Source organism: Choristoneura fumiferana, chromosome 13, assembly GCF_025370935.1.
Source record: "Choristoneura fumiferana chromosome 13, NRCan_CFum_1, whole genome shotgun sequence".
In the NCBI taxonomy this organism is placed as follows: Eukaryota; Metazoa; Arthropoda; class Insecta; order Lepidoptera; family Tortricidae; genus Choristoneura; species Choristoneura fumiferana.
Genome location: NC_133484.1, coordinates 12862755 through 12876674, shown reverse-complemented (window position 1 = coordinate 12876674; position 13920 = coordinate 12862755). Strand labels below are relative to the sequence as shown.

Sequence of the window (13920 nt, the reverse complement as noted above, 5' to 3'; positions counted from 1 at the left end):
GGTTGTAGGTACTCTTTTTTTTCGTATTCATATCATTTCAGTATTAAAACGTTATTATATTAGCATGTTTAGTAATATAAAACAAGACCAAAACTTCGGATCGGCACGCAATACCTCACTAAAATTGAGTCGTTTAAAAATTCACCTCTCGCGATACATCGGTATCAGAGCAACCAATAATTTTTCGTATCGGCCAAATAATTACCTGCTATCGTCGAATTGGCAGACGCGGGCGCAGGTCGAGGACCGAAAAGATGGCCGACTCGTAATGAAGGGATAGCAAAATAAACCTTAGGCCGGGCATTCAAATGTTCAATCGGGTCGGTTCGGTTTTTTGGCTTTAATTTTTGTATTTACTTAAAAATATCTGTTATAAATAGTAATGCGTGATCTGAGTGTGTGAATGTGTGAGTGTGTAGAGATCGTTGGTCAAAAGGTAGTAAATAATTTATTTCAAACATCCCTATTTTAGTACAAAGCAGATAATATTTAATTGAACGGGCAGAAAAGTCCCTACGCACTGCAGTATCCTTATCGAAAATACAAACTGAAATATAGATGCATAGAAAAACCAGAAATATCTCAGCTAATCAGCTTGTTTGTTTTCTTATTTAGTCACTTAAGCAGCGACACTAGCGACATCTATGCTGTAGCCCTAGCCAATATCCTTACAATCCATCACCGTTTTCCCAATTAAATTGTTCACTACAAGCACGTCTCAACAAAACAAGATGTCAATACTTTGCAAACTACCCCATAAAATAATCTGTCGCTATAACATAATCTGTATCAAAAGTTTCTTTAACCGCGGCACAATCTAGTTTTTACGCAACGGAATCAGTTTTAAATCCTAATTTAACGAGTTGACGCGTACGCATAATGCTATTCAGCATTTTTCAACAGCGATGCCGAACCAAATAGAGCAAGAGGCATTTGTATTTTTCTTTTGCTGACCGTACCGCGAGCGCGTATCGTGGAATTCAGTTTTTAGCGTTTGACTCTTCGGTCGCCTTATTCGGAAAGCGATGAAACGGACTATACTATAGTCAGCTTAATTAATAGACCTTCCCACCGGCCGTCGAAGAATATAGTCAATGAAGTCATTATGCATGCCTGAGATATAACTATAGGTCTCGTCGATGCGTGACTGGTTTCGTTCCATTTTTTTTCAACTATAACTAATGGTTATTTGACTGGTTCAAATTGTTAGATAGGTACTCCTAGATATCACAAAACACAGTACACATTAAAAACGTGCGAAATGCCAGAGTACCTAGTTTTTATACAGCGATGTTTCAATGTTTATAACCACGAGATATTACTTGGATTGGTAAGATAGGCATCAGGCATTTTACACAGTTTGATAAAGAGGAGACAGTCGGGAAACATCAAAGGCCCTTCAAGACGAGTTCGGTAAATTAAAACATTGCAAAACAGCTATACCAAAGAAGTCACCCTTGGGCGATTTCAAAAATGGCGTCGGGCGTCGGCTGGTGACGGCGACGAGTCAGTTTTTCGCAACAGTCTCCACTCGATAAATAATGTCGCGGACTTTGACAAAAACTCACCTAGGGTCCTGTTCGGTGGCCGGCCGCGTCCCGCCCCCCGCCGCTCGCCTCCCTGCACTCTCTCCGTAGCTTTTTCTGCTCATTCCGCGGCGCCGGCGCATCGCGACCCGCTCACTTCCATTATTTAAGACGTAACCCTAACTATTTACACCGCTACTGGCTAAATAATACCTACTTATATTTATGGCAATTTGTTTAATTTCACCGACTGTTGAAACTGCAGGAACACGATCACGTTACACTATACTTATGCGAGAGTATTGAAGGGTACATGGCGCGGAGATACTGTCACACACGAGTCCGTCACGACGCGACACGACACGACACGATAGCGGGTAGGTAATTAATTTAACTTACGACTCTTTCTTACTTAGCTTTAGGGTACGAGACCGAGTCTCTTTGGTAGGCATATTTGTACAATATAATATAGTTCGTCTCGCCGCCTCTGCCGAGCGGGCGCTAGCGTCGCAGCGACGACCGCACTACGATACACCTACACTATTTTACACGGAAGAGATTTCTACAAATTGCACTGGTTTCCATACGCAAACATCTTCGACGGTAGCGCGAATTAAAATATTTTAATTACAAAAAAATCAACAAAAACAAAAACCCGAAACAAAAAAATAATACGACCCGTTTCTAGTCTAGCATTTAACCGTTTATTGTTCCCTCAATCAATTAGAAAAACATTGCGTCTATTATAATAACTAATAAAAAATAATCACAACAACCGAACAACACTTACGTAGATAACGAAAATAATTACAAACAATTTACAAAACACAAAGCTAGGGAGTGTTCGGCGGACTGCGGTAGTGGGTTTATCACGGGGGCTGCGGCGGCGGCCCGGGCGCCCTAGTGCTCGGGATGGCCCTGCGCCGCGGCCGCCGCCGCCGCCGCCGCCGCCTTCTGCGCTTGCGCCTGCTTTTCCTGTTCATTCAGCTCTTTTATAGCCTGAATCTCTTTCTTTAACTTCATCCTTCGATTCTGGAACCATATTTTGATCTGTCGCTCCGTTAGGCAGAGTGCGTGCGCCATTTCTATGCGTCTCCTCCGCGTGAGGTAGTGATTCGTGTGGAACTCCTTCTCTAATTCTAGCGTTTGATATCTCGTGTAGGTCTGTCTGCCTCGCCTTCTGAGGCCGTTCGCGCCTGAAACAAAGAAAACAACACTTTATAAATACTCAGTTGTTTATTTTTGATCCAAAGGTTTCTGAGATGTTCGGGCTGTGCCGCCTTATAGCGCAACGGGGAATGCCTGGACGCTGAATGGGACTGCTGTCGCGCAGCAAACGACGTTACAATTGGCGGTGACGACAGCTTCATTTCGTTCAAACGTCGATATTGATAAACGGGCCGGTCGTTCCTTTTACGCGCCGCCAAACGACCGCAGATACCGGCTTGATTAAGAAACATAAGCAAGCGTAGGACGAACATAAATCTCGCTGTATAAAGTATCTACATTAAAACGCATCGATCGATAGCATTTATTGCTTCTTCGGAGCTACCTTGGAAATGTTCTCGAATACCCCGCCGTTGTGGCTGCGGTGCAGTGCCAAAAATCGTGAAACCATAATGAATCATTACCGACCCACCCTGTACTTGAATGCCTATTGAATCGCGTACGGAGAACTCGATCGCGGACATGATAAGTAGAGGCCAATAGCCGGGCCTCGCGAAAATTTGACCACGACCAGGGTTGCTACAACTAAAAGATTCTACATTATCCGCAAATAGTCTTCACGACAAGTAGTGTATTTTTTAAAGCAAATTATTTCTTCTTTTTTCGGAGTCAGTTATGTTTTTTTTTAAAAAAAAACTCACTTTTCAGTGGAACTAATCTAAGTTAGGTACAGTAGCTTAATGTCAACTGCTCGTATTATTACCAAAAGGTAACTCGAAAACTAGTATCTATGGTCAGATTTGGTCAAATTTAATTGGGCATACATGACCAGCTTTCAAAATTAAAAGAAGAGTCATCAAAATCGGTTCAACTAGATAAAAAATCCGAGGTAACACGCATAAAAATACCTGTATAGTCAAATTGAGACACTCCTTTTAAGTATAAGGCGGTTGAAAAGTAAGGATGTATTTTTCCTAGAAGAAAGTTCAAATCTAAAGAATCATAGGTACAGTCAGCAGCACCAATATCTGACACAACAAGCCGTGCTAAATATGTGATATATCGTCACTACTTTGAAAAAATCTCTTAACTAAAATCATTATGTCAACAAAATTGAACCTTGAAGTAATGTTCATAAGGTCCACTCAGAAAAAATATCTACTTTGAGATACGAGTTTTTTTTAAAGTAGTGACGATATACGACTCTACTTCTAGAGCCAGTACCTAGGAAGTGTCAGATATTTTTGCACGCTCCGCTGTGGCAGATATGAATGCAGGTGACTGTACTAAATCACTATTTTAAGTAAATCTGAAGTAGGTATATTCTGACTGCTAAAGTGGTAGCCCTGCGACAAAACCCGAGGCGTCTTGATTATGTACCAAAAAGATTTCATTGCATGCTGTAGGATTGCGTGCTCTTAAGCGTACCTACAGCCTGGACGCACGCTGGGCGCACCACTTTTTTGTTTTACATAAAAGATAACAGGTTATGTACTCGCGAAAGTTAATTAAAATCGTGCCATATCTATCGGTGCTGCGTAGAATAAATTCCTTTATTTATTATTCAATCTCGGATATCTTTTCTATGCACCCTTCTCTTGGGTATCTAAGGAATAACTGCCGCTAAAATAGATCATATCAAATATTTACTCGATGCACTTCCTATGAATATAAATCTGTTTTTTTTTCTTTTGGATGTAGTGAACTACGTGGAATGTTTTATGAAAAAACTAGCTGTTGTCCGCGACTTCGTCTGCGAATAATTCGTTTATCGTGTATAAGCGGGAACTATAGAATTTTCTGAGATAAAAATTATCCTATGTACTTTAAGCGTGAAATCTTAACAAACAAACAAATAAACACTCACTTTCGCATTTGTAATATTCTTAAGAATTATAAACATAGGTATAAAGTGAAGCATGTTTCTTGTTTTATATATTTTGTTAATATGGAGCATATGGATGAAATAAAACCACTCATAGAGTCAAGCACTCAGACAGCACATTGCCCCGGTACGAAAATGATACAAAAATAAACCATCCGGAATCGAACCCGAAGCAATCTTCTCACAGTAAAAGGGTTACCGATTTAATGGCTTAATTATCTCAAGTATGTAAATGAAAAATGACTTCCGATTTTGCTCTCTAACGGCTTGGAAATAAAGGTTTGGGATTGTATTGTATTGGACAGACGCGGCAAAGCTAATCTTTAATCTTAAGTTGGCATAGCGTATATGGAGAATCGTGAGAATGGAAAATTTGTATATTCTTTCAGCTATGAGCTACCCCATCTCTTCAAAATTCCTTTTAAAAAGTACAGAGCCGAAAGTCTAAATTCTTCAGTATATACTTAGGAATCGGAATTTCTAAAAATGAGTGGAAAATTTACACTGCTCTTATTTTTGGATCTAAAGTAGGTACCCCACTACATGAAAATATCGTCGTACCTAAGAAATTCAGTATAAAATATCCAGATCGTATTTTATTTCCCGCCTCGAAAGATTTGTTGCCTAGGTATACATAATTTATTTCTATTTACGAGCAGAGGCCTTCCAGAGTTAAGTGCTACCTTTTTAATAATTAACAAAAATTCATTGGGCTACTAGTGGCTAATTGAGTGACGCTAATTGGCTGAGCCGTAAAAGCCTCCGGGTACCACGTAAATTGCAGCAGGGTTTCTTTCCTCTTGCTTAGGGACTTAATGTAATTTATATGAAGGTTTTTTCAAACTTGAACCGGAGAAAATCAATACTGAAACACCCTTTTGAAAGTGAAGTTTTAAACGAGATTTGCGGACTTAAAGCGTGTCGCTTAACTACCCACTTGACTCAAAAACGGTAGCATATCATAAAAGCACTACAAAATGGCCGCTAAGAGGACAAAAAAAGACATGCAAAAACAGAACTGAGCACCACATGTTCCACTAATTAGAGCGACCACGATTCCGGTGTCAATTTGCGCCTTGTAAATTCATCTCAAAATCCAAAGTACGCCATAAAAGTAATAAACATGACGTAAATGGCTTCATTAAGAACGAAGGCGGTTCTGTGACCTAGCAAAAAAACGTGTAGCGTCACTACAAAAAGCCTTAATAGGTATATAATGACGGCAAATGTTTCCGTAAGGAACAAATCTGGAAATATCATCTGCTTCATGTTTGCTTCGATGCCGTAACGGCATCCATATTGTTGGGGTAGCAGATTGTGACGTCGCTTAACGATTCCTGTTACGTTTTGATACGGTACCGTAATGCTTACGTAAGTACTCCCTTATTCATATATTTTGGAGTTGCTTAATATCTGTCATATCGGTAAAAGAATAAATCCATGTTTATGAGTAAATAAGATACAGATCTTCACTCAGACTTCGATTTGTAGCCTGTTAAGTAACGACAAAATAAACACATCTTTGTGTGTTGATTCTACACAGAGTATTTAAAGAGTTGTACAGTCGATTCAAGGACATCAAAAAACCCAAGTAAAAAAGTACTAAAAATATAAAAAGTAGTACCGTTTTCACGGAAATCAAGCAGCCTCGTTCCCAGGATTCCCTCGAACAAGTGTCACGGCCCAACCCGTTCTGAAACACGTGTCACGAAATAAAAGAAACTTGTCCGACACCCCGTGTGCCCGGTCCCCGGCGACAAAAGGATTGCGCATTTCGCCCAAGTTATATTACTCGTAAAGAATTTTGGACTAAGATCTATAGCTTGTAAACCGGCAGTAATTCTCAATGGTCCCGCGATTGCGGGGGACATTCGCAACAACTGTTGTTTGCTTCAACGTTTTAATTGTTCCTAATTCGTAAAACTTTTCCACGTGATTTACAACTGTTGTTTTAGTGGATCGGCGGCTTTCGAGGGCCATAACTCTTCTTTTTACAACGCCGTGAACACGTGGTGCGGGACGTTTGACAACTATGGAAGTGGTTATTCACATCGTTAGCGTTTTTTAATGGCAAAATTGTAACTGATAAACCTTTTATTCATACGCTTCTGAGGTTGGGTTGATTAGAATAATCTAAGACGCGTAGGTTGCGTTGCGGGAGATCAGAGCAATTGTCGCTTTTGCATATTTCAATGGAAGGGCTTCATTAAAACTGATCACGTCGACAAATATACCCACGCGCACAATTTTCTTCGATAAAATTATGTAAAGTAGATATTTGCGAGCCGAGTCTAATGAGACAAATTAAGATAACACTATGTGTTCGAACATGCTCGACTAGGCACTAAATGTGTCTAGGACCCGGCCAGACAGTCTGCGCATTACATAAATTATATAATATCTAACGCATGTCTATAATTTTCTCTAGAGGTATATTATGTATCTGGTTTTACATAGAAGTCGTACAGCGTACACATAGTTATTTGTGATACTATTTGAACGGTATTTACCTTAGTAATATTATCCAAACACTATCTATCTCTTTCTGTTATAGACATTTACGTGCTACGTGTTTTCGTATAAAACTGGCTATTGCACCATCTAAGACTATAAGAGACATGAAAGAGCGAACAACCGTGCCTTTCGTCCAATAGTTTAGCAGTCGCTGTAACCTAAATCGACAAGTAGAAAATAAATAACTCACGGGCCTGTTTCACCACTTGTCGACTAACTTCCGAATAAACAAAGACGGCATTACTTTTATCTGACACTTAAAGTTAGTCGACAAGTGGTGAAACAGGCCCTACATGTTTTGCTAAATATCTATTTAAAATTACAAAATTGTCTTTTTACCTTATAATTATTTTTTCCTCAAGAAACACCTATCTGGGCCGTAGGGTCTTTCATATGACAAATTACACCGCAGATAATGTTATATACCGAGTAAAATTATATTTACACACGACATCACTACATAAATTTCCAAAATCACTGTCATCAGAGACCGGACAAGATTCTTATGTTAAAAAAAAATCGGCGAAATTATCATCTCATCGTGCAACGAGCTCAAATAATCGCTGCCTCTTTCGGGCACAATTTACCTTATAACATATTCGTCCAACCGGCTGAACGCACATAATCACTCAAATTGGTAACGCGAAATCGCAAATTACAAAATTGGCATGAAAACATTCTGGTAGGACAATCCGGTGAGAATTTCATGTAGGGGCATATACACACGGGCATATAGATTTATATCTATAGAGACCTACAACCTGGGTGGTCTCTGGATCGCTTAAAACGTGTTGCTATAGCGGCATTCGCTGCCGGTTTCTTATATCTATAGCTGAATTAATATTTAAATGCTCACTTGAATTGTGGTACCAATCGCGGAGTTATTAAAATCGATCGCGGAGCGTATGAGACGTTGTCATCTACCTACCTATGGTAATCCGTTGGTTGTTATATCCTATAGGTAACTGTATTTTTGCACTGAATTAATTTCAAACATCGAATATCTTTTGGTATAAATCCAACTGCAGCCAAGATCTAATAAAATTCTAAGCTGCGGTTTCTCTTAAATGTCCCGGCAAGCTAGACAGCTATGAAAAAGAATATAATAATTTCACAAGATCTTTCATGTTAATACTACATATTATTTTACTGGCTAAAAACCGTTTTTCAGGACCTAAGATTATAAGAATTAGAATTCATTTATTTTACAAATATTTCAGCTAGCAGATACACGGAAGTCACGACATACACAGCGATGTAGTATTAATAGAGCTCGCTCGACCGTGCGGACTCCCAATCAGTCCACTAGATGTGTATCGACTTAAGAGCCCGCTTGTTATCTCAAAAACGTAATATGAATAATACATTAGCCTTACTCTTACGTACTCTTAATTGACTGAAAGGTTGAAAATGACGCAAGACTCAACGGACTATCAGGGATGGTTTAATAATGGTTCTTAAATTATTTTGCGAGAGCTGGCAATGAAGAAGAACCATCAATGATTTAATCGATATTTCCATTATTACCGCAAAAAGTACAAGGTTAATGTCATTAATGATTTAATTTATCAGTATTATTTTTATTGACCGAAAAAAAGGTAACAGCAAAGTGTCAGGTAAAGTAAGTTCTTTATTTCGACTTACTGTTGCCCGCGACTTCGTATCTGGTGGGAACTATGATTTTTGTTGTTTGAAAAGCATTCTGTGTTAATTCAGGTTATGTACCAAAATTGTACCAAATTTCATCCACATTTGTTTAAAACTGTTTCAGCGTGAAATAGTGCATCATCCCAGCCTATATTTAATGTAGCTAACTTGTAAGAAATGTTTTAATTTAAACTACGCAAGCAATAGATACGTGTACCTTTTATTATAATGCAGTATAAAGCTATAACTGCTACCTGCTGCTGCTGCTGCTATAAGCAGTTAGATGCGTATCTAGGCAGTATCGTAGGTAATTCAATTAAATTGTAATTAAATTTAGCTTTCAATAACCTCCGTCGATAGGCAGTGTAACAAATTCGATGGGATTGAAAACAGGACCCACCCGCAGTGGGGGCAGGGCAGTAGTGTAAATATAGTAACCTAGCTTTATTTTAGTTTAAGTAGTTAATAGATAAACTGCTGGGCTCAGAAGTAAGACAGCGTGGAAATGGGTCCGTCTTCATCAAAGACAAGGCACTGCACGGAGACTAATATTTGAAATGCAAACACGCAAATTTCCTCTTGGCATGGAGACTGTCTTAAAAAAAAAACGATAAAAGTGGTACATCTCATCATTTTCCAGATCAGCATCCTGATAAACATGTCGAAATAAAGAGAGCTCCTGTTAATGTTGCAAGGGTATAATTACATGACCTTATATATTTTGGCGGTTACGGTGAATATGCCGTGCAGTCCGATTTCATTTTAAGTTACCGACTTATGTATGTTTATGAGCCTTAAGTTCCACGCAGGCGTATTTTTGTGATTTCGAGGGATCGGCCATTTTATAGCCAAATTATATTTTTATTAAATTTTAAAACGCCCGCTCTACTAAATTGCATATGTACCCTCAGACAATATTCGCTGCCATATAATGCCACTTCTCGATATATTGGTTCAATATCAAGCCATAGATCAGGGTTAATTCAATAAGAATTGGACGGCGTTCGGATTACACCAAACCCTGACGGATGTGACACGTGGAAGCCTCGGACTTCTTTTGAAGGGGACGGCCGCCCTTTAAAAATAAATTTAGGCAGCAGATGCCTGCTTAACTTTAAAAGACTTAGCGCTTCCGATGCAGCCGACCAAACGCATCCATAATAAGATCACGATGAATATATCTAATTGAAAGCATCAATAAATCAAACGTCAATATCAAATGATGCAAATAATTATGATTCGTGCAATTTTCAAACAACAAAGACAACTATATTTAGAACACGGATGCGGGGCATGAATCCATTCACGCAAATAATTTCGACACAAAGCTGAAACGCTAACAAGATGCAGCTGTCGCGTATCTCGAGCCGTACATTTTGAAAAACTCCCAAGAGTTTTCGAAAATAGAATATAAAATGTGTCACTCCTTCCCCGATAAATCAGGCGTGATTAATGTATCTAAGTTAGGAACGGAGCGCACCGTGTGACGCGGCAGGTCCTCATTGGGTGGCGCGGTCGCCATATTGCTCGGAACTTGTAGCTGTCAAACTTTGAAATATGGCCGCCGCTTTCTCCACGTTCGCGTTACTATACTCTTGTCTCTACTAAATTAAGAACTATATGAATCTCATGCGTGCACATAATACCTTGTAGTTATGATAAAAGCACCTCCATTGTCATGCCATTTAAGGAAACACTCCCTTTGTCTATGAAAAAGTGACCGGTAGCAAAAAATATGGTTTATAACACGGCAGTTTTTGAAAAATTGACGTATTGTTCCAGAGGTGTAAAATAATATTATGAAGTCCGTAGCATTATTTGAAGATATAAATTTATATTTTGACGTTTTTAGCCAAAACATTTTGTATTTTTATTGTTATATTTAATTTATAAGCATGATTTATGTGACAGATAAATCGATTCGACGCCATTTAAGTGGGTAGGTAGAATATTGCTTTTAAGTTTTATTATGCCTATTTTTCTCTCACGTTCAAAAAAATAACTTGATTTCAAACAACCAGCGCGAGCGCATTCAATACATCGCTTTCCACAATTTCACGGCCGACTAAAAGCCTGTCGAGTCGACAATTTGCGATTTGTCTTAGTTACATAAGGGCAAATCATACCGCACCGATCGCAATCGTGCGCAATTTCATATTATTACGGAGCATCTGTAGACAGTACTGGCAGCAAACTAAACCGCATTATATTGCCGTATTTTTTGATTCTTACGTTCGTCACATTTACTCTAGACTAGTTAGAAAGGGATAAACGTAAGTTATGACTGGCGACGAAGTAATGAAAGCAAAGTTGTCGCAACGCTTACCATGAAAACCTCAGCAGTAGTTAAAAATTTAAATTTCCGGAACTATACCTAGTTGACATTTTGTAAAATTGTGGTCTTAAGCTTGAAACACACAGAGCGGTGGCGGGCCGGTGCGGCGCGGAGGCGGTACCGGTTGTAATCTTCGAGCTAACATGAAAGAGGCCACACAGAATACCGCGCGGGAAATAAGCGTGGCGCGGTATTTTAGCTCGAATATTACAACCGGTACCCCTTCCGCATCGCGCCGCACCGCTCTGCCTCCGTCGTCAGTTTGTTTCTAGCTTTAATGCATTATTATGTGAAATGACGATACTTTTTTTAACCCCTTATTTATAGTATAGGTATAAGGTCAAGCGGTTTCGGCTAAAAATGGTCAAAAAGAGTGTGACATGCTTGATGGATGGATTTACCTAGACCAGATCTCAGAATAAGAGGCGAATATGCTAACCGTACCAATCGCTTCAATAGGTGTAATAAACTACCAGTTGAAATAAAATCGTGGAGTACTACTACGCGGGGGTTTCATTAAATTGATGGGCCTTTAAGCCCACTTCATAATACAAACCGGCCGCAAACAGCTAGCTATTGACACTAGAATCTATCGTATTAACCATTTACGCGTATTTTATGACGCATTGACATTCAGTTATGGAAGATCAATCCATAGAAATTATTGAGATTGACAGTCAGAGTTCCACGTGTCGACTTGTTTGGTGTTTGATTGGTCAATGTAATAGATTAAGGACACCTTTTTTTATAATTTATCATCATTTCAGCCATAAACGACCCACTGCTGGGCTCAGGCTTCCTGAGTGAGAAGGCTTTGGCCGTAGATTCCCACGTGGGCCCAGTGCGGATTAGAAATCTTCGCGGGTTTGTGTAGTTGTGTAGTTAGTGAGTTGTCACAATGTTTTCTTTCACCGTAAAGCACGTGGTAATAAAAATGTAATTTCATACATGGATTTCGAAAACCTCAGAGGTTAAAGGTTAGTCTCAAGGCCACTAGGCCCAGATTTGAACCGACGATCCTCTGCTTGTGAGTCGCCATATTTCGATCAAACTTCCCTAACGTTACCACAGTTCCTTTTTTTTGGCTTTGCTTTAAGTACCTTGTAGTAGGAAGTAGGCTGCATGGGAAGCTTTTTGACCTCCACGTCTTATGCTTTACCAACTTAGTTTTGTTTTTCAAATGTTTATGTAAAATAGAGTAAAGAATCTCAAAGAAGATCTTCATCATCATCATCATAACATCCGTAGGATATCCACTGCTGGACGCCTATTAGGCCTATTCCCCCATAGGCCTCCACCTGCCTCGGTTGGAAGCGGCTTGCATCCACCATGAACCCACGACTTTAACTAGGTAATCCGTCCATCTCGTTCAAGCAAGATCCTTTCAACCTTATCCAATTCCGTAAAATAAGACGCATGCACAATACATCTTCAGCCTAATTATAACAACAATGAACTCCACTAATACAGCGCCTAGATAAACAAAGTTAACCGTTCCAAATCCTCCTCTAAACTTTGAAGCCGTTTCCGAAAAATCTAAAGATACAAAAGCGGGTAAGTCACCTGGAAAGTTGGTATTCAGCAACCGAGTTGGGCGGCGCTGGCTGAGTTAAGCCAGACTTAGGCAAAGAAACCACAGCGCCACACTGTCTGACGACCGACTTAAATCTCAGACGAAGCTAAGGGCTCGAATACAAGAGAAAAAAAAGTGTAAGTAGTGCTAGCTTTTGTGAAGCAAAATAATAAATAAATAGTATACTCAGCGGCACAAAATTTGGCCCACTCTCCATTCACACAAAAATTACCTATTACTATAATAAGGTACATTTGAGGGCCAGATTTTTTTGCCGCTCAGTATATTTCTTAATTATTAACACAACCGGGACTTATCACGCTAAAAATAAATACTGATTACCTCGACGTTTCAACCACATTGCAGTGGTCATGGTCACGAGTAGATTCAAGTGTGTCAAAACATTATAATATTTCTTTCCCAAGGATTTACATTGAGATGTGCCGAGTGCTAAAGTGTAATGAAAGAAGCAATTTAATGTCCTCAATTAATAATTTTGTCATATATCATATAATAAACCTATGTAACTTATTCGATTACAAATTAAATTTGTTGTCAGTATTGAATACCTTTTCATTGTCAATTAACTACCTACGCCCAAAATTGGAAATTCTCGTAGATATTTCAAAGGTTATTTTGACGTATCTACTTGAGATTCATCCCGCTAGTTTATATGAAAGCATTCGTGGCTTCAACTTAAATCCTATGTGCATTAAGCTTAACTGTAAGTTTCGTAGCTGAGCCAAGGCAAGGATGCGCCGAGATTTTGCTGGCATTCGAAATAAATATTCCAGATTTGCAGTCTGAATTCAACGTAGACGATGGCTGTAGCAGTTTCATTCAGGACTTAGTTCCTTGTGTCTTTTGTTTACTTAAATAGACTGATGAAGTTGGTAATTAAACGTTTTGAATACCGTTGTTGCGGAAAAGGGAATTGCCGTTTTATAGTGCAACGTAAATTAAAGCTCTTAGCTGTAATATAAATTAAATTAAACAGTACAAGACTAAAGTCGCAATAGGGGTTTATATTATTCATTATTATTTAATTTGTGTGCCTACAATTTGCGTATTTATAAACGTATTTCATTCAAGTCGAGAAATCAAAGATCAATTCAGTAAGCACACACATCACTTCTTTTTTACATGTCACTTTTATGCGCCGCAAGTAACATGACAGAATGTCGTTTTCTCAAAACAAAATAGGTATATAGGTAATTACAATTATAAGTATTAATAACTAGAGTGATTTTTTTAAGTCATAAACGCCAAGTAC

The 13920-nt window shown here is 38.9% G+C and overlaps 1 protein-coding gene across 2 annotated transcripts in view; it reads right to left on the bottom strand.

Annotated features, from left to right (window-relative positions):
* Positions 1–13920, bottom strand: part of LOC141434086 (homeotic protein ultrabithorax) — a 152575-nt gene that overhangs the window by 36400 nt on the left and 102255 nt on the right. For both annotated transcript variants that reach the window (XM_074096371.1, XM_074096372.1), the window contains one exon: positions 1569–2722. In XM_074096371.1, coding sequence (XP_073952472.1) covers positions 2427–2722 — 296 coding nt within the window. In that variant the 3' untranslated portion in view covers positions 1569–2426. The remainder of the gene's footprint in view (positions 1–1568; positions 2723–13920) is intronic.